General features: G+C 32.7%; 1 protein-coding gene and 1 long non-coding RNA gene across 3 annotated transcripts; both read right to left on the reverse strand.

Annotated features, from left to right (window-relative positions):
• Positions 1 to 11,049: 11,049 nt before the first annotated feature.
• LOC11426876 (uncharacterized) lies at positions 11,050 to 11,506 on the reverse strand. The gene is made up of 2 exons (XR_003006522.2): positions 11,369 to 11,506; positions 11,050 to 11,259 (listed from the first exon to the last, which is right to left on the reverse strand). It is a non-coding gene; the product is annotated as an uncharacterized lncRNA (long non-coding RNA).
• A 1,512-nt stretch (positions 11,507 to 13,018) lies between these two features.
• On the reverse strand, positions 13,019 to 17,435 carry LOC11436168 (DNA-directed RNA polymerase I subunit rpa43). 2 transcript variants are annotated; one of them, XM_039828276.1, is made up of 7 exons: positions 17,210 to 17,435; positions 16,961 to 17,112; positions 16,751 to 16,860; positions 16,545 to 16,624; positions 15,358 to 15,462; positions 15,095 to 15,281; positions 13,019 to 13,417 (listed from the first exon to the last, which is right to left on the reverse strand). In XM_039828276.1, exons 1-6 carry the CDS (start codon positions 17,317 to 17,319, stop codon positions 15,140 to 15,142), a joined length of 699 nt encoding a protein of 232 aa, XP_039684210.1. In that variant the 5' UTR covers positions 17,320 to 17,435; the 3' UTR covers positions 13,019 to 13,417; positions 15,095 to 15,139. The 2 variants fall into 2 exon arrangements, with proteins under 2 accessions (XP_039684210.1, XP_003624241.1); XM_003624193.4 differs by having other exon boundaries at positions 15,095 to 15,269; positions 17,210 to 17,428.
• Positions 17,436 to 19,426: the final 1,991 nt, after the last annotated feature.

Raw genomic sequence — 19,426 nt, forward strand, 5'->3', positions numbered from 1 at the left:
CTTTTGGTCAAATATTTTGGTACTCCCGCTTCTGCAATTTCATTCTCCCTCCCATAGTTTCAAAACCCTAAAATCCAATTTTATTCATCAATTTCACTTTCGCCCAATCTCACACCTAAATTTCCACCTCTCTCACCCACAATCCACTTTCCCCCAAATTGAAATCCACAATCTCACTCTCCCCCATTCAAACGTGAATCTCAATCGAAGCTTTCTGTTCCTGACCCTCAATCTCATATCAAAGCTTTCAGTTCCAACACAAGCCATTTGCTCGGTTCAGTTCCAGTTAGTCTGCACCATCTTCCTTCATTATGTGTTGCTACAACTTTTGCAAAGAAAGCAATCAACAAAGGTTCAAAAGGGGACAGAAAAATTAAGCTCAAGCACAACCTGGTGAGTATGCCTCAATGACAAGAATTGAGAATTTGAGTATAAATGTGAAATAAATAATGTGTCTGTACTCAGAAATTCTGCTTTTGTTGTAGATTCAGATACATGACAATTGAAATAATGCAGATATGTGAATGCTGATATTATTATGCTGCATACATAGTTCATAAATATTTCAAGGGGCTATCAGGGGCTGTTGATTTTGTACCTTAAAATGAAGAAAAGAAGAATTTGGTGCCCTTTAAAGCTGTTGTGAAAGGTGTTTTGCTTCATCGGCTTGTTCAGGCAATTGCTGCACTCATCTTGGTAACTCATTATACATGCGTTAATCTCTATTCTCCAGTAATAATAGTTGTTCACACTTCACATTTGTAGTTAATAGAGTTTATAGTTGAAAATCTTATTCTGTTTTGTAGTTAAGTTAAAAGCACTTTTAGTTATGTGTTGCTTGATAACTTTTATGCACACTATGTTTTGGGTGTAATCTGTTAAAGCTAAACGGATTTATTAACATACTGTTAAGAATTCAGTATAGTCATTTCTTACACTATGTAATAGTTTGATTCATCTGCATTCAGTCCCAACAATAAACTTTTACCAAAATTCAGTATAACCCATCTTTATTGCATCTTCATTGCATCATTACATTCTAAAGCCATTCACAATAAGATATATTTATTTAAATGACATTTCTATCCATTGATTCTTTTTTTAAAAAAAATGTGATCTTATAACATTTGATTCTTTTTTTAAATTGCCTTAATATAATTCAAATAAAACTGGAATGTTAAACTTATTTGAAATATATCTAAAATAATATGATTTTATTTAGTTTTTAATATTGAATTTGTCCCAAATTTGTCTCAAACTAGTATTAACATGCTTCTTTGATTCTATATGAAATATGTCTAGAAAAAAAAAAGGAAGGAAACTTGGTAAATATGAAAATACCTTTTTGTAACGATCAAAATGGATTGAATTGACTAATTGTATCAAATATAATCAATTTAACTAATGTAGAATATTTTGTGAAAAAAAAAAAAAAACTTATGTCAAATATCCTGATTGTCGAAAGTCAACATTAATGTTCATTCATAGTTCAATTGGGCTATATTCAATGATCATAAGGAAATGAGAAATTAAGGTAATTAATTATTGTTAGATAAGAAATTAAGGCTATATTCAATGATCATAAGGAAGATGGACAATTTTTTCAAGCGATAATTTGTTGGATTTATTTATAACGAAGATTTTGATCGTTGAAATTCCAATTTTTACTTATGGGAATTGCTTAGTTGGACACAATACAAAATAGAAAAGATTTTGTCACACATAAATGATAAAATTTAAAAGAAAAATAATTTAGTCTCAACACATAATATCATTTATATTTTAAATTTTAACATTAATAGATTAATTTCCAAATAAATTTTATTTGGAATTCAGAACCCATCAAAGGACGAATTAAATTAGGGATTATTTGAATTAATTCAAAAATAAGTAATAGAGATTAAATTAAATCAGAATCCAAGTTTCATGTAAATGCATGTTTGTTGCAGTTGGTAAGCTTTGTCTACTTCTTTATGGTCGTGGGTTCAAGTCAAGCGAAGCAAAAATTTGATTTTTTTTGGGTATTTTTTTATGTTCATCTTCTTCGCCCGTCAATTCTAAAACGGGTCATTTTCACCCCGCGATTCGACTCGACTGGATCTCGCTCGGTACACAACGAAATTCAACGATTTTTACGTAGTATTGATCAGAATTGAAAGGCAAGAAGAAAGCGCACACACTTATTTTTCAATCCACAAGACAAATACTAGTTTTTTTTTTTATTGTTCATTTGATGTAGTTGATGAACATCACTATTGTTGATGCCTTTCTCAGCACCATGGAAGCTTAAATCTGAAATGTTATGGCGGTGTCCAGAATACAAAAAGAAAAAGAGATTAGACAAAGAGAGAGATCTCGTGAAAGAGAACAAAGATCTGATAACCATTTTTATTGAAGAAGGTCGTGGTGGTCGGAAACTGGTTGTGAAGCAGGTGGTTCCAATATTTTAAGAATCAGATCTGAAACTTTAATTAAAAATTAAAGGTATTTGATTAACTTAGAACAAGTTCACACAACCACTGTATCTAGAAAGTGGTATCGAAAAGAAATCACCCAGATGCAAGCTAATTAATAGGTGGTTTACAATGTTCTTGATGAAGATGGTGGAAAAAAAATTAGAGGAGATACACATAATATAATTTCTTAATGGACAAATAAAAAATAATTAATTGTGAATTACAATTACAAAAGTGTGAATGACTAGAGTTTTGCTGTTCCCACATATAGTATGGCTGTGCCACACCAGTAATTTACGCAAATACCCTCTCGGCAGTTAACTGCCGAGGTTTTTAGGAAACCGGCGGCAGTTAACTAACTGCCGAGGGAAATGTTTCATCCGATGAAACAGCTACCTGCTCCCCCTGCACACTATTTTTCATCACCTTCATTTCCAACCTCATTTCAATCCCAAAATCCATTTTTTCTATAATCAATTTTTGATCCAAAATCATTCAAGCATCAAGCATAGGAGGTATCAACACACTATTGACGTAAAAAAACAGGTATTGTGCGTTTTATTTGAGTCATTTTTTGGGTGTTTTAGGGGTATCTACGTCAGTTACGTAGAACCCTGTCATGGGAATCCTCTGCCGAGGAAAACTTCGGTTGTTTAGTGCCGAGGAAAACCTCGGTAGCTAGGTACCGAGGAACTCTTGGTGAAAATTTTCACCACGAAAAAATGGCAGCCACTGCCAAATTTTCAAAAAAAAATTTCTTTTGTTTTTTTTTTGTTTTTTTCGTTTTAATTCATTATGGCATTGATGTTTATGCATTACTTAGTTGTTAATTCATATTTATGTGTTGTTTAATTATAGTAATGGTAAAGAATGCGAAAGATGTTCCGGGAGAGACAAAAGAAAATTTTGTCGAAAATTCCGGAGATGTCAAACCGCCTAATTTTGAAGCGAAAACAAACATAGATGAAGCTTCCGTCCATGTTGAAGCTTCAAAGTATGTTGGCCGCTCCGGTTTACTCCCACTTCAACCCCACGAGGTCGACACGGCTAAGTTTTTTTTCAGACGACGTTAAGTCGAAAAATAGAGATGAATTGCTTGAGTGGGTGCGCCGACAAGCAAATAAGGCGGGATTTACCATTGTCACACAAAGATCAAGCTTGATCAATCCAATGTTCCGGCTAGTGTGTGAAAGGAGTGGAAGTCACATAGTTCCGAAAAAAAAACCGAAGCATGCGAACACGGGCTCAAGAAAATGCGGTTGCTTATTCATGATTAGTGGATATCAAAGTAAGCAAACAAAGGAATGGGGATTGAACATTCTTAATGGAGTTCACAACCATCCCATGGAGCCGGCTTTAGAAGGACACATTCTTGCCGGTAGATTAAAGGAGGACGACAAGAAGATCGTACGTGACTTGACCAAGAGCAAGATGCTTCCAAGAAATATTTTGATACACTTGAAGAACCAGATACCACATTGCATGACAAATGTGAAGCAAGTGTACAATGAACGTCAACAAATATGGAAAGCAAATAGGGGTGACAAGAAGCCGTTGCAATTTCTAATCTCGAAGTTGGAGGAGCACAACTATACTTATTACTCAAGAACACAACTTGAAAGTAATACTATTGAAGATATTTTTTGGGCTCATCCAACATCCATTAAATTGTTTAACAATTTTCCAACGGTTTTGGTTATGGACTCCACGTACAAGACCAACATGTATAGGATGCCAATGTTTGAGGTAGTTGGGGTGACTTCAACCGATTTGACATATTCGGTTGGGTTTGGATTTATGACACATGAGAAAGAAGAAAACTTTGTTTGGGTTTTAACAATGTTGCGTAAACTTCTTTCGTCAAAGATGAATATGCCTAAGGTGATTGTTACCGATAGGGATATGTCTTTGATGAAAGCGGTTGCACATGTTTTTCCGGAAAGTTATGCATTGAATTGTTTTTTTCATGTGCAAGCTAATGTTAAACAAAGGTGTGTCTTGAATTGTAAATATCCTTTGGGCTTTAAAAAGGATGGGAAAGAGGTGAGCAATCGGGATGTGGTGAAGAAGATAATGAACGCATGGAAAGCTATGGTTGAATCTCCCAATCAACAATTATATGCAAATGCATTAGTGGAGTTCAAAGATTCATGTAGTGATTTCCCAATTTTTGTAGATTATGCCATGACCACCTTGGATGAAGTGAAGGACAAAATTGTGAGGGCATGGACAGACCATGTGTTGCATCTTGGTTGCAGGACCACAAACAGGGTCGAATCGGCCCATGCTTTGTTGAAGAAATACTTGGACAATAGTGTGGGTGATTTGGGTACTTGTTGGGAGAAAATACATCACATGTTGTTGCTCCAGTTGACCGCTATACAAACATCCTTTGGTCAAAATGTTTGCGTGTTGGAACATAGATTCAAAGATGTCACTTTGTACTCGGGGTTAGGTGGTCATGTGTCTAGAAATGCTTTGGACAACATTGCTTTGGAAGAAAAACGTTGTAGGGAAACATTGTGCATGGACAATGACATTTATGGTTGTGTTCAAAGGACATCTTATGGACTACCATGTGCATGTGAAATTGCTACAAAACTCCTTCAAGAGAAGCCAATTTTATTGGATGAGATATACCACCATTGGCTTCGGTTATCTATGGGTGAACAAAGTAATAAAGATGCTTTTTGTGTCGAGGTTGAGTTGAAGGCTATTGTAGAGCGTCTAAAGAAACTCCCTTTCCAAATGAAGCTTGAGGTCAAAGAGGGTTTGCGGCAATTGGCATTTCCTGAAACCACCTTGATGTCTCCACCACCACGAAAAGTACCAACCAAGGGAGCAAAGAAAAAAGTTGACATTGCGAGGTCTAAAGGAAAAATTACATCGACTAGTCGGATCCCTTCTTCTTGGGAGGTTGTTGATTCCCAAAATCCGGATAGCCAACCGTCACCATCACCAACTACATCATCATATAAAAGGAAAAAAGGTGCTCGTCTTGGTAAAACATCACTTTCCCCACTTCCACCACCTACTCGGTATCCAAAGCCTAAAGCTATCCCGGTTATGCGTCCTATTGATTATATGCCACGCTTCATGCTTCCATTTATTGAAAAAGTGGTGCATGTTATCGGCGATGGACATTGCGGATTCTGGGCTATAGCGGAGTTCATGGGCTTGACCGAAAAAAATCATCTCATGATCCGTACACATCTTATCCAAGAGTTGATGGATCATAGAGATGATTATGTTGAAGTATTTGCGGGTGAGGATCGTTATAACTACATTTTAAACGGGTTACATCCTCCCGCAAATACAAAAACTTGTGCACATCTTGTTGATAAGTGGTTGACATTTCCGGACATGGGACACATTGTTGCTAATTATTACAAAATGTGTGTGGTTGTGTTGACAAATCTTGAAGTTGGAAAATCGGAATCGTTTTTCCCACTAAGAGGGCCACCACCGCCGGGTAATCAAAAAACTCTCATCTTGTGCCTTGGGGCAATTCCAAATCATTTTGTGCTTATTTCCTTGAAGAATGGTTGTCCACTACCTCCATCATCTACGGAGTGGCACAATCACAAGAAAGAAGATGCGGTGACTTGGGAAGATGAGTATTTGGATCGACATGACTTGTTCCGAAAGCTCATGGCTATTGAAAGTGGAAACAAACCGTGCAAACCACAAAAGGAGTCAAACAAAGCGGCGCCTATTTTGTTGGACACTCCCGAAAAACCAAAGCAACAATTTGAAGTTATTGCGGAAGATGAGGAAGATTCTATGTCACTTGATCTTCTCCAATCACTTGGTCTTTAATGAGTGATTTTTTTGTCGGTGTTAGTTCTTTTTTTTTTGTAGAAATTACACCGATGTATTTTTTTGGGTCGAAATTGTAACGTCAATTTTTTGGTGGCCAATATATAACTAACATTATGTAATTTATATTGATATATATATATATATATATATATATATATATATATATATATGATAATATGATTTTTATGTGGAGAAAATAATGCAATACTAATTTATAGCTTTTTAATGTTTTCCGCATTTCATTTATTCGTTATTACATTCCATTTAATTTTGTTCTAATATATGATTCTTTTGTTACAAAATTTTTCAAGTGAGACATGTCTGAGGTTGCACAAATTGAAGGGCGGGTTAGGTACTCCGCGTTTAAAAAGACGGTTAAGGTTATGATAACGCCGACGGACTCTCTTGACAATTTGAAAGCACAACTTAACACTTATTTTGAGCATCTTGGTGAAAATCAATATACACGTCACTTGTTTGGTCAAATGCCATGCATAGACCTAGGAGAAGATAGAGATGAATACGCATGGAAAACAGCAAGCTATATGCCTTTGCTTATTCGCGACGACGGCGACGTCGGATTTATGTTTCGGAATATGGTGGAAGACAATATATTATATATGTATGTTCGTTCCATATGTAATTGCATTGAATGTAAGTAGGGATTTAATTTAATGATGTGTAATGAGTAGTTTAATTATGGACACTTTGTAATGTTTTGATGAATTTCAAACGTCTGTTTAATTTTAACCAAATGTCGGTTTAATTTAATTATGAACAATTGTAAAAGATATTCTATTTATCTTCATTATGTCCGAGTTTCAATCATACATATGAATTATATTACCTTTGGAAATGCTCTGGTTTAATTACAGGTAAAAAATGGCCGAAAAAATGGCTTGGAAATACTTAGAATTATGCAGAACCTGCTGTCTGCATAATCAAATTTCCTCGGCAGTTAACTACCGAGGTTTTCCTCGGTAGTTAACTGCCGCCGGTTTCCTAAAAACCTCGGCAGCATACTGTCGAAGGGTATTTTGGTATTTTACTCGTGTGGCACAGCCAAACAACATGTGGGAACAGCAATACTCGAATGACTATTTCTGCAATTTCAAGAAGTATAAACAAATACCTACTATTCAAGTATCAAGTGTGCAATCTTGGCCATTAAATTGTTTAATATTAAATCTATGATGAATTTGCTTCTTTTGCACCATACCAAAGAAGATGCATTTTGGCATGCTAGATGCCACCCTCTCTAAAGTCTAAAACAACCCGGTTAATAACTTTATTGTTTTTCGTCCTTTCCGTCAAACACCGTTACAAAAACACCTTGTTGGCTAGCGGCGTGTGATATGGCGGGTGCTGATTTGGCTAAACACGTTTATGTGGACTGATTGATGATCCCTAACTATATTATATGGATCAAAATCAAAAACAAAAAGGTATAGAGGAACAAAATTAAAAAAACCTAAATAACAAAATTTGAAATTTAAGTGGCCTTTTAGATGATCACTGACTATATTACAGGCACCAAAACCAAAAATGAAAAGTTACAGAGGAACGAAATTAGAAATCACGAAGTTACAAAATTTGAAATTAAAAACCCTTGTTGTTTCCTCTCTCTCATATTCTTCTTCTGTGCCTCTGAAATCACATGTCCTGCTAACAATGTCTTGGTCATTCATCAAGTCTTTTTCTCCAATTGAATTCCACAACTTCTTTATCATATGGAACAAAATTAAAAATCACAAAGTTAAAAATCTCTGCCATCTTCTTCATCTTCTCTCTGTTGTATGGGTCTCATTCCAACTTGCATTGATTTTTTTATGATAATATGGAACAACGATGGATTTACCAATTCATATACCTAATTTCTTCCTTGGTCACCTCACAAGAAAAGTAATAATAATAACGTAAAGCACAAGAAGGGTGTTTCCATCGTTCTTCTTATCCTTATAACTCTGATATGAGCCTTCTCACTTCTCATGTGCTTTAAACTTTGTCATAATTCCATTAACAAGCAAGCACACATAACGACAACAAAGAATGAGAATTTGTTTTGCATATGGAAAAATAGCATATGTTGACATTATTAAAGCAACATAACACTTTGACATTAGATATTACATCGAGACATGAGGACATGAAAGTGTATACAAGACTCATTTATCATGTGGCAAAGTTGTTGCCTTATAGAAACTTCACAACTATGAAACAAATGTGTCATCTTTTGTTACAAGTTTCATAAATGAAGTGAGAATATTATCATAAATAAAGCACATAAATATTGTTAAGCTTTATAGATTCTGCTTGCACAAAAAGAATCGTGTTTTTGATCTATCAATACGTAGAGAAAAGAAGCTAGTTCTTTGTTTTGTATGATGATGTAGAAGTTGTGAAATTCAATTGGAGAAAAAGATTTAATGGATGATGAAGACATTGTTAGCATGACATGTGGTTTCAGAGGCACATAAGAAGAATATGACAAAGAGAGAGGAAGAAGATGGAAACAAGAAGGTTTTTTGTTTCAACTTTTGTAACTTCGTGGTTTTTAATTATGTCCCTTTGTAACTTTTTGTTTTTGTTTTTTGTCCATGTAATATAATATAGTCATGGATCATCTCTCAGTCCACATAAACGTGTTTAGCCAAGTCAGCACCTGTCACGTCACACGTCGTTAGCTAGCAAGGCGTTTTTGTAACAAAGTTTGACGGGAGGGACGAAAAGCAAAAAGTTATTAACTTACAGGGGTTGTTTTAGAAGAAAAAAAATAAGATACATGGAAGAAAACAAAAAAAACACGCCAAATTACAGAGTCGATTTACATATTTAAGCCTTTAATGTATTAAAAATAGTTTTTGATTGTGCACTATGTTAGTCAAAATAGTTTTTACAATAAAATATTTTGTTAATATTGTCACATCAGTCCTTATATGAAAAGAGTTAATATCAATATCGAATGACTACTTTTTTTTTGTGGTGGTCGGGATTCGAACCCTAGACCATGCATATACTATGCATTGTCCATACCAACTGAGTTAAGCTCACAAGGATCGAAGGACTACTTTATCGTTAGAGACTATTTTAACTACTGAAGTACTCAATTAAAAACTATTTTAAAATTTCAATACATTTAGAGACCATTGTAGCTACTCGTTATTAAAACTAAAATTACTATTACCCCATTCCAAAACTTCAAACTAAAGAAATTTTATGTTATTTTTAGTCATTCAAATAATACTGAATGAAAATAAAATAAAAAATACATGTAAAAAATTACATGTATTCTATAGGAAAAATTTATCTATCATATTGTTAGATATATCTAATAAAAAAGTTTAAACCGAATCCATGTTAGTATAAATTAACGGTCCGTTTGATGCGTATGATAAGAAGACATGATATGATATGATAACACTATCATATCCTACTTAAACCCGTTGTTTGATGCATCAGTAGAAAAGGATAAAATAAACCTATTACTTATCCTATCTTATTGCTTCTTTGTAATTTTAATCTTTTTTTGGTGTGTTAACAACATGATAGCAAGAGTTATCATCAGCGCTTCTACTTTTTCTCAGAGACGTTCTTCGACTCCCAACCCCACCCACTCCAACAATTATATTCCAAAATTCTTGTTCGGTTCTTTCTTGCTCCTAATTTTAGCTTGCCTATACCCTTTCATTAGGTTTTTTTCTTTTTAATTTTTTTTCTTCCGATTCTTCTCCATTTTTTTGTTTCTATTCAATCCAATGGATTTTCAATTCTTCAGGCTTCTATTTTTTTGTGCTTCAGTGTTTCAATTTTGTTTCTATTCCAATCGAATTTTTAATCTGCTATGTTCATAATTTTATAAATGAAATCATGGTTATTCTAATATATAATTTTATATAAGTTCCATGGTTGATTTGATTTTGGAATGAGGAAAGTTGAAGAATTAAGTCTAAGATTACCGTGAAAACCACCTTGCTTAAGGAAAGAGATGAAGTGCAGAATAGCTTGTCGGTGGTACAAAACAAATGGGTTTAATCTTCTTTTTTAATAATTATTTTTAGCTTAATTTCTCAATCGTTGCAGATTTGGTTGCAGAAGGAGTAGTAGAAGAGGATCCACATTCTATATTATCATCTTTTTTTATTATGTGTACACCAAATATATGATAGAATAAGTGTATATCCTCATTATCATATTTTATCATTATTCAACTTCTAATCATATCATATATATATCTTATCATGCACATTAAACGGACATTTAATATAAATTTATTTCTAATATTCTTACGGTAAGTTATTCCTACTTGTAAAAACAATTTATTCATTACTTAAAATATGACATGATTCGTGATTTCTATGATTTGGATGTTGCGTATTACTTATTTTATCCTAAAATATAAGTAAAATTTGGTCAACAAAATTTAATATATTTGATTCAAAATTTGTACCAAATACATTCATTTATGTTGATCCAATTTTACTTACATTTTGAGACGGAGGATTATATAGCATCATAGGCCATAAATTTGTTATTTTAATATGTCAACCTTTTAACTTCCTTCAAAAAAATGTCAACCTTTTAACTCGAATCTTAAACATAAACTCTCATTAGATGTATGTGTAGGAGACACCAAAATAGTTTTCCTCCTTCACGTGTACGTGTGTCTTATAATGTCATTATATCTACATAATTGTATATTTTATTTAATTTAATAAATTAGCTTATTGTATTTATGAATTGACATTGTTGTTTATAATACTCTTTTGAGCAGTTCATAAAAATTGAAATGTCAGGTAAACATAAATCAAACTTTGGAGTAAATTATAAAAGTACAAATAAAGTTATACAGTTAAAGATAACGTGATTATTTTTAAACTTAATTTTTACTCAATATGGAGCATGCAAAATTTATCAATGCACTCATAAAATACAGGTAAAATTGTTGGTGGACAATCGGCGACAGTTACGCAAGGAATACGAACTGTATTGTCAAATAAGAAATAAAATGTTAGTGAAAGAAGACACGATATTATGTATAAAATAAATTAGAAAGGAAAAAAAAAATGAAAATGGTGTGAGAAATGACGTACCACTATTTGTAATAACAAGAAATAGAGAAAGAAATATAATTAAAGTGTAAACAAACATGAGCATTTGAGCCATAGTTAGGATTTCTTTTTAACTCTTTATCAGTAAATGAATTAGTAAATAAACTCATAATCTGTGAAGTTCTGTTAAATAGTGTTTAGCATTTAGGATTTGTAAGAAGTCACTTATATAATTGAATTAATGTTAAATTCTATAATCAATTACCCTTTTAACTCACTTAATTCATCGGTTAATCTTATTAAAAATCTCAAATAAACATCTTGATGGTAATCAAAGTTTATTATATTTTTTATTTAAACTTCATTAAAAAAATTATTTATGTTTTAGCCTTTCATAATAGATATGAAAAAAATATGAAAAGAGAAACAATAGTAACAAATGATGAAAAAAGTTAAATGTATGAATAACGCCTTGAAGTGGCGACAACATATTCATTTATACATTAAAATACCCCTAGGATTATTTTATTTTATTTTTACAAAATTTTATATCAAAGTTAACTCATTTATGTAATAATACAAACCTAAAAGACCTAACATGAATACCAGTTTGATTGTTATGTGGAGGATTCACAATGCATGTACAAGCCATACCCGAATACACAACTTAACAGAGAAGAACCAATTTATAAGCATAGAGGGGTTTTAAGTTGAGTCAAACTCGCTTGATATCAACTCAATTCATATAAGAATATATTCAACTCAAAATTTAACTTGAATTCGACACAACTTTTTTAGTTTGAGTTTGACTTGTTAAAAGTTCGTAAACAACTTGATTCAACTCGTTTCAAACTCACCTGATATCAACTCAATTCAATAAGAGTTTATTTAGCTCAAAATTTGACTTGAGTTCAACACAAAACTTTTTTAGTTCGAGTTTGACTTGTTAAAAGTTCGCAAACAACTCGATTCCTCAAATTATGCAATTCAAAAGACTTTTTGGTAAAAAAAAAAAAAAAAAAAAAAATCATTTTCGTTATATACTGTTGACCCTTTAATTTTTTTTTTATAAAAGGCAAATATTGAATAAAAACAAAAGTTATCCCATGTAGGCATGTATACAATCTGGTGTAGTTTTTTTTTTTTTTTTTTTTAAGGAACAATCTGGTGTAGTTTAAAACCATGTATATAATAGTGTAGTAAAAAATCCACATTTACATCTCCGTTTATTTTTAATTGTCGTTTAACTACAAATTGTGTTACTATTTAATTTATCAATTTTACCTTTTTGAATAAAACTAATATAATGTTATGTATTTGGAAAAATCCAAGTTGTTTTGTTTTTTTCTTTTCAAATAAAGTTTTTCGTTATATGCGAATTTTAAACCTCCACCAATAAAGTTTCAAACGCAAAATAGAAAAACTATTGACTCCATGAATTTGTTGGAGAGTACGACAGAGATAAAACATCAAATTTATTAAAAAGAGCGTAAAGAAATAAAAATTTATTGATGAGTTAAAATGAATGTATAATAGAAAGAAAAACAAATCCAAAATTCCACTAACCTCATGTAGGAAATTATTCTAAAATAAAATGACACTTAATGAGGAAGTATTAAATTTGAGAAGTTGGTAACGATAACAGATGAAACTTGTTCCAAGTTTTGTGTAGTAATAATCCACAGATCAATGTTAAAAAGGTAGAAAACAATTTCTGTATTTATTCATCTGTAATTGATCAAACCAAGGCAAATAATAAACCTAATTATCAAACTCACTCAGTCTACCAATCTTGCTATCCTTTCTGATTAAGGGTCTAGCACCCTAAAATTTCTTTAAAATTAAAATAATAAAAGACAGTACGAGGCTTCTAAATTCACACTTTAAACTAGAATGTTCCTCAAATTACAATCACAGATTGCGAAAAGAATCTAATTGAAACAAGTACTGCATATATGCCCAAAACTGAGGTAAACCCCATCAACGATAACATGCCAATTCGTTTTCCCTGTTGGATTTACTTGAAAAAATAGAATATACCTAAATATCAGATAGCGAGTCCAAACTCTTCCATCCATAAACCTAGCTTCTCTGCATTGGCAATGTGTCATTAATTAGATTATAGACATAACCATTCTCCAAAAAGAATGAATGAGGGTAAATAAATACACATGCAGGAAATCAAAATGCAGCTAGAAGTATAAACAATTGAATTTACACAAGTACAATTCTACAAGTAGGCTACAAATGGGCCGAATAATCTAACGTCATAAGGCTCACATAACACTCAATTGCGGCATCAATTATACTGAACATAAAGAAACATACTTTACACAGTACTTACAAAAAACTTAGTTTACACTTGCCATGACATAAAGAAGTCTCTTTATTATGCCTTTATAGAACAAAGAAATAGAAAGCATATATAACCTGTCTATAATAACACTGCATTAAAAGAGGAATGATAACCTTACTTTTAGGTCCTCCACACAAAGTTAGACCCAAAAACCTAGTCTCCCCTTTGGAAACACTTAATTGAGATACACTATATAAAGACAAATTTCCAGTTTAAGAAAGTTTGTGAATTCCTTTCACTTTTCTATTCACTCAAATTTGGAAAGGGTATATGTTAGGGGTAAACATGGGTCCTGGTTCATCAGCAAACCCTACCAACCTAAACCAAACAAAGCCAGAAAATTCAGGCTGGGTTGCAGAATCGCAGTGTTTTGCGACTCTTTGCTAGATACCTTAGGAGACTAGGGGGAGAATGCACATAGCTTCAATTGTTTCTCTACTGCTGAACTAGTTACGAGATCAGATCTATTTTCTTGCTTCTGTTTTGGTGTTCTTCTAAGGGGGTTTCTGTATCAAACATAAATCTAAGGGGGTTTCTGTATCAAACATAAAGAGACTGGGCAACCATAACCATTCTTCAATTTTTTCGTGTCCCTTGTATTTACCTTTTTTCTCTCTATGCACAAAGAATTCTTCTCTATTGGAAATATTTCTTCCAGCTGAGGAAGTGGGAATCCTATAGTTGAGTGCAAGGTGTCTAAGAAAGTATAGTGGACTGCAATCAACATATGCACTGTTTCTTTCTTCACAAGTTAACCTTTTAACCTTTTTGAATTTCTAACATACATTTTAACAAAAGTTTATGATAAAAATTTGGTCAAATGCATATAAAGGTCTTTTGAGTTTTTCGTTTTTCCTAAAGTGGTCTTTAAGTTTCAAAAGTCCCAAACAAGTCCTTTTAGTTGTTGAATCGTTTCAAACAAATCCTATTGTAGATAGCATAGTTGGTAATTGCTTCCTTGAACTCATCTTTGGTACCAAATCTGGCTCCTAACACCCACTTAAAATTAGTCATCTTTTTAGGCATTGCAAATGATGGATAATGCTCTTTGTTGCTATCATCTGAATCATCACCATCATCCTCTAAAAGGACTTGTTTGAAACGATTCAAAAACTAAAAGGACTTGTTTGGGACTATTGAAACTTAAAAGACTTGTTTGAGACTTTTGAAACTTAAAGGACCACTTTGGGAAAAACTTAAAGGACCTTTAGATACATTTAACCTAAAAATTTCAACGCAGAAAGGAAGTCACATAACAAGACATCGTCATCACCTTATTAAATTTCTAACATACAATTTTAACCAAAGTTTATGATAAAAAATTTAATGCAGAAACAAGTCACATAACAAGACATCGTCATCAAAATTCAAGATATGATATAAAATTCTTTTAATTAAAATAGAATCTTTACCTGTGAATAAAAGTTGGATTACAGAATAAGATTCCAATACAGCACTCAAGATTCCTCTCTGACTTTTTGCTTCTTCGACATTTTTAGTTTTTGGGGAGTGTCAACAGTTGAAAGTTCTAAAGCATCTTTATCTGACCTTAATGGTTTCCCCTCATTTTCTCTCTTTTTTGTGCTCCTGTAAATTTTTCTAAGATACATAAGCATAAACTTATAAACTTTTAAGAATATTATTTAGACATGACAGATATTTAGAAGAGAAAAACCTGTCAGTATGGGAAACAACTTCCAAGTTCTTATCCAACCATTGTATGTTTCCTGTGTTATCTGGAACTAGAGATCCGTAAACATAAATTTGTTCCTCGTCGAAGCTGCAACGATTAATCGCAAAACTTAATCATATGATGCAAAGTTCAACTCATAACCACCCAGATTTAAACTTTACAGTGTCATTTTAAAACTAGTTGTAATTATACTATCAACAAGAAAGTGGGAACTGGCAAGTCAAGATACTCTCCAAAGTTTTCCAACATGCAATAAAAGGCTAAAAGGTAACAACTAGCAGAAAAACAAATAAAACTCTTACAATTAAATCCTATACGAATAGAAAATGTTATAATTAAGAGATAAGAAGTGAGTGTATGAGTTGGCAATAAGTCAAGATACTCTCCAAAGTTTTCCAACATGCAATAAAAGGCTAAAAGGTAACAACTAGCAGAAAAACAAATAAAACTCTTAAAATTAAATCCTATACGAATAGAAAATGTTATAATTAAGAGATAAGAAGTGAGTGTATGAGTTGGCAATGACAGAGAGTAGGTGCATAAACATCGACCAGTGAGCAACATTCCTGTAGATCAATTTTTAATGGTTCATTTTTAAAGTTTTGGAAAGAGCAAGGATACCAAAATTCAGTCAGTGGGTTATAATTTTTGTACATTTTGGTGCATTTGGGGTTTGGTTATAGCAGAATGTATGTGTGCACCTACAAGGGTGTTTCCAAAACACACAAAACCCAAAATTGCACAAAGATTTATGCCAAGAACTGGCAAACCTTCATAGTAGATACCAGATATCCATTCAGAGACATGGAAAAGGATCTATATATGTTGTAGAAAAAGCACCACTACACACAAATTTGTTGATATGGAAACCAATTCTTATGAATATATTCATTTTCAACCAATGATAGTGGTAAAGAGTTATATTATTAGTTGGTTACATATTTATGGTGCTTCTTCATCGCATCAATTAGTATATGCAATACTGCAGATCTAGAGGGATGGTTACTATATCCTTGTGTCCAGCTGAACAAACTAAAATATCTAAATTTCAACACAAAATCAATCCTACAAAGTTGAGCAAGAGACTTAACATGATATCAAAACACACTCTCATGCAATTGCAAGACAAAAGATGCATTGAACAAATCTAATTTTATAAAGTATGTCACCTCTTGACCGAAAATCGTAGCATGGTTCCTTTCTTTATCACATGTCGCTTGTGATATTTGCTCGCAAACACCCCATGTTTCTACAAAAAGAAAAAACCACACATCACACACACTAAAGCTACATGCATATAACTAACTATATAATCTATTCATAATGCCGACACAATAAGATAACAACTGAGAAAACATTCGGACGAGACACTCACCATTGTGAATTTGAACTCTCCCCTAATATCTTTCTCAGTTATAATCGCAGTAGCAAATCCAAGCACAATAACAATAATGACCTCAGGCGTAACTTTCTCTACTTTTCCTTCTGAAAAAACAACACAACATAAACCCAATTAATTTAATTAACTAACTAACCTAACTTAATTTCTTGATTTTTCTTACAACAAAAAAATGATCAACATTACCTAAAAGCATGTCTGGCTTTGGAGAAAAAAGCAACATATTAACCTTCAGATTAACACCGAAATACGGATAAACACCGGGAAGAACCTTGGCGCATTTGTCGAGTGAGTCAACATAATAGGCCAAAACGACGCCGTCGAAAATCTCATCGTAACTGCAAAAAAAACGCAACAAAAACAAAATTAAATAAAAAATCAGAGTTACATGAATGATGATATTGGAAAGTAATACGTTGAAGAAAGGAATGTTACGTGAAAAGTAAAGTGCTGAGTTCACGAAGAACGGCTTTAGAAACTTGATTGCTTTGAGAAGGATGAATATAAACTACTAAGTTGGATTTTGAAACCTTTAACCCTTCCATTGGAGAGTTAGGGTTTTGAGTTGAAACCAAACTCGGTGTAATGGGGTTTATTCAGTTGGTGACTCGACGGAGAAGAGGTTGAAGAAAATGAGAGAAGAGGTTTAGGGTTAGTTTGGGCCTTTGGGCTGAAATACAAAGCCCAAAATACGTCTGAGATACATAGCTCGATACAGGGAAATTATACCCTGTACCTCAACATATGTACTTTTACCCCTACACATTTTCATAAATTCCAATTTCACCCTTTTTTCTATTTAACCTTTTATACATTAATTTTCACTCTCACTTTAAAAAATTTCAATCCCAATTCAATATGAGTTTACCCCCATATGATATTCTTCCATGTCTGCATTTTAGATTTTTATCTTTAATATATACATTGTTTCTTGTTCAAAAAAAATATATAAAAATTGTTTCTGTAAAAAAAATCGGAAAACTTATTCCAAAATATTTCTGGAATACTCATGTTATGCTTTCCGTAAAATAGTGTTTCGGTGTTGTCCGATTTTATTTTATTTTATTTTAAACTGAAACTAGCATTGTTTAAGGACAGAGAGATAAATAGCCTTTGTTGTTCAAACCATAGTTTTAAAACTCGGCTCGATCATCGATTCGGGAGAGGTATTGGGTCATTGGATCATTGGTTGAACCACTGAGTCGCAGGTCGAACCGCATGAAAGAATTGGATGACTCAATTATAACCCGGTCTCCATAAATTTTTTATCTTCGTATTAAATAAGATGACTCGGGCTATAAAAAAAACATAACACTAATAAATGTTTGAAAAAATCACCAGATAAATTAAGATAATTTCTCAAACGTTTACTTATACAATATATTCGGTGTGTGTCGGGGTGCGGTATTGACGAGTCATCGCCCCATCTATTTCTTCATTGCAATGTGTTCGATTTTTTATGGCAACATATTAGGTCCTGGATTGGGGTGTCTGGTGTGGATCCTCTCAACATTAGTGAGCACTTCATTCAATTTATTAATTATATAGGTTACTCTAAGAAACACAGGTCATTTCTTCAATTGATTTGGCTGCTTGGTGTGTGGCTGATCTGGAATGAACGCAATAACAGGCTATTCAATAACATAGAAACTTCTAATTTACAGCTTCAAGAGAAAGTAAATTTTCACTCGTATCGGTGGCTGAAAGCTAATAACGCCACGTTTGTGTACGGTTCTCAGAGACGGTGGTCGGACCCTTTGATTTGTTTGGGTATCGACTAACCTTTGTTTTCATATACTTTGTATTGACAGTTTGTTTTTTGGGGTGAGTTTCTTGGTACACCTTGTACTGGGGAACCTCTACCGCCGTTGTTAATATATCTCATTTTAGTTTCTTAAAAAAATAAAAAAATTATGAAGATAAAATAAAAAATAAAAAGAGAATACATGTTTTTTTTTTCTTAGAAAGACAAAATACGCAAAAAAAAAATGACAAAATACAAATTATGCACACAAGTTAAAATGTGAATTAAAATGGTGTAGTTTTAGTGTAACGGAAAAAAAAAATGGTGTAGTTTTTGTATATGGTATTTTGAAATAACATATAATCAAAATGAATCAATAATTATTCATAACAAACACCAGTGGTGTAATGGTTCTTAGCACCTTTGAGAAGTTTGTGACTGTCTGGTTGCCTGTTCGATTCTCAACAACGCTGGTTTTCAATTTTCGGAAGACTTTGCAGAACATGATTCCGGTAAACCTTAAAAACCCATAAAATCTCAAACCTCAATCAACTATTCGGTGAATTATTAAAACTCAGAAGCGTTTTTCAGCGAGAGAGGGCTTATGAACACGTAAGGGGTGGGGTATAACTTCCTCGATAGAGTGTATATTTGATTTTTTTTTTAAGAGAGATTTCACTCTTAGTATTTTGATAATTTTTTTTTTTAAATATAGTATTTAGATAAATTAAAATTTAGGTAGCAAAAAACAGAGAATTAAAATTTAAGCTATTTAGATTTTGAGGTTCGTCATAGTGCAGAAAGTCTCAAGACTTGCAAACATAACAAATATCGTTGTATACCATATGATTTAATTTTGTATTGCTTTTCTTCTATGCCCAAGTTAGCCATTTTTTATAGAGGTTAAA

The sequence above is a fragment of the Medicago truncatula genome, chromosome 7 (assembly GCF_003473485.1).
Source record: "Medicago truncatula cultivar Jemalong A17 chromosome 7, MtrunA17r5.0-ANR, whole genome shotgun sequence".
NCBI classification, from domain to species: Eukaryota; Viridiplantae; Streptophyta; class Magnoliopsida; order Fabales; family Fabaceae; genus Medicago; species Medicago truncatula.

Coding starts and splice junctions, on each gene's coding strand:
- LOC11436168 (XM_039828276.1), bottom strand. CDS start 17,319: ATGGAAGGGTTAAAGGTTTCAAAATCCAACTTAGTAGTTTATATTCAT. Junction 17,113..17,209: donor CTCAGCACTTTACTTTTCAC/GTAACATTCCTT, acceptor TTTTTTTTGCAG/TTACGATGAGATTTTCGACG. Junction 16,861..16,960: donor AAAGCCAGACATGCTTTTAG/GTAATGTTGATC, acceptor TTGTTTTTTCAG/AAGGAAAAGTAGAGAAAGTT.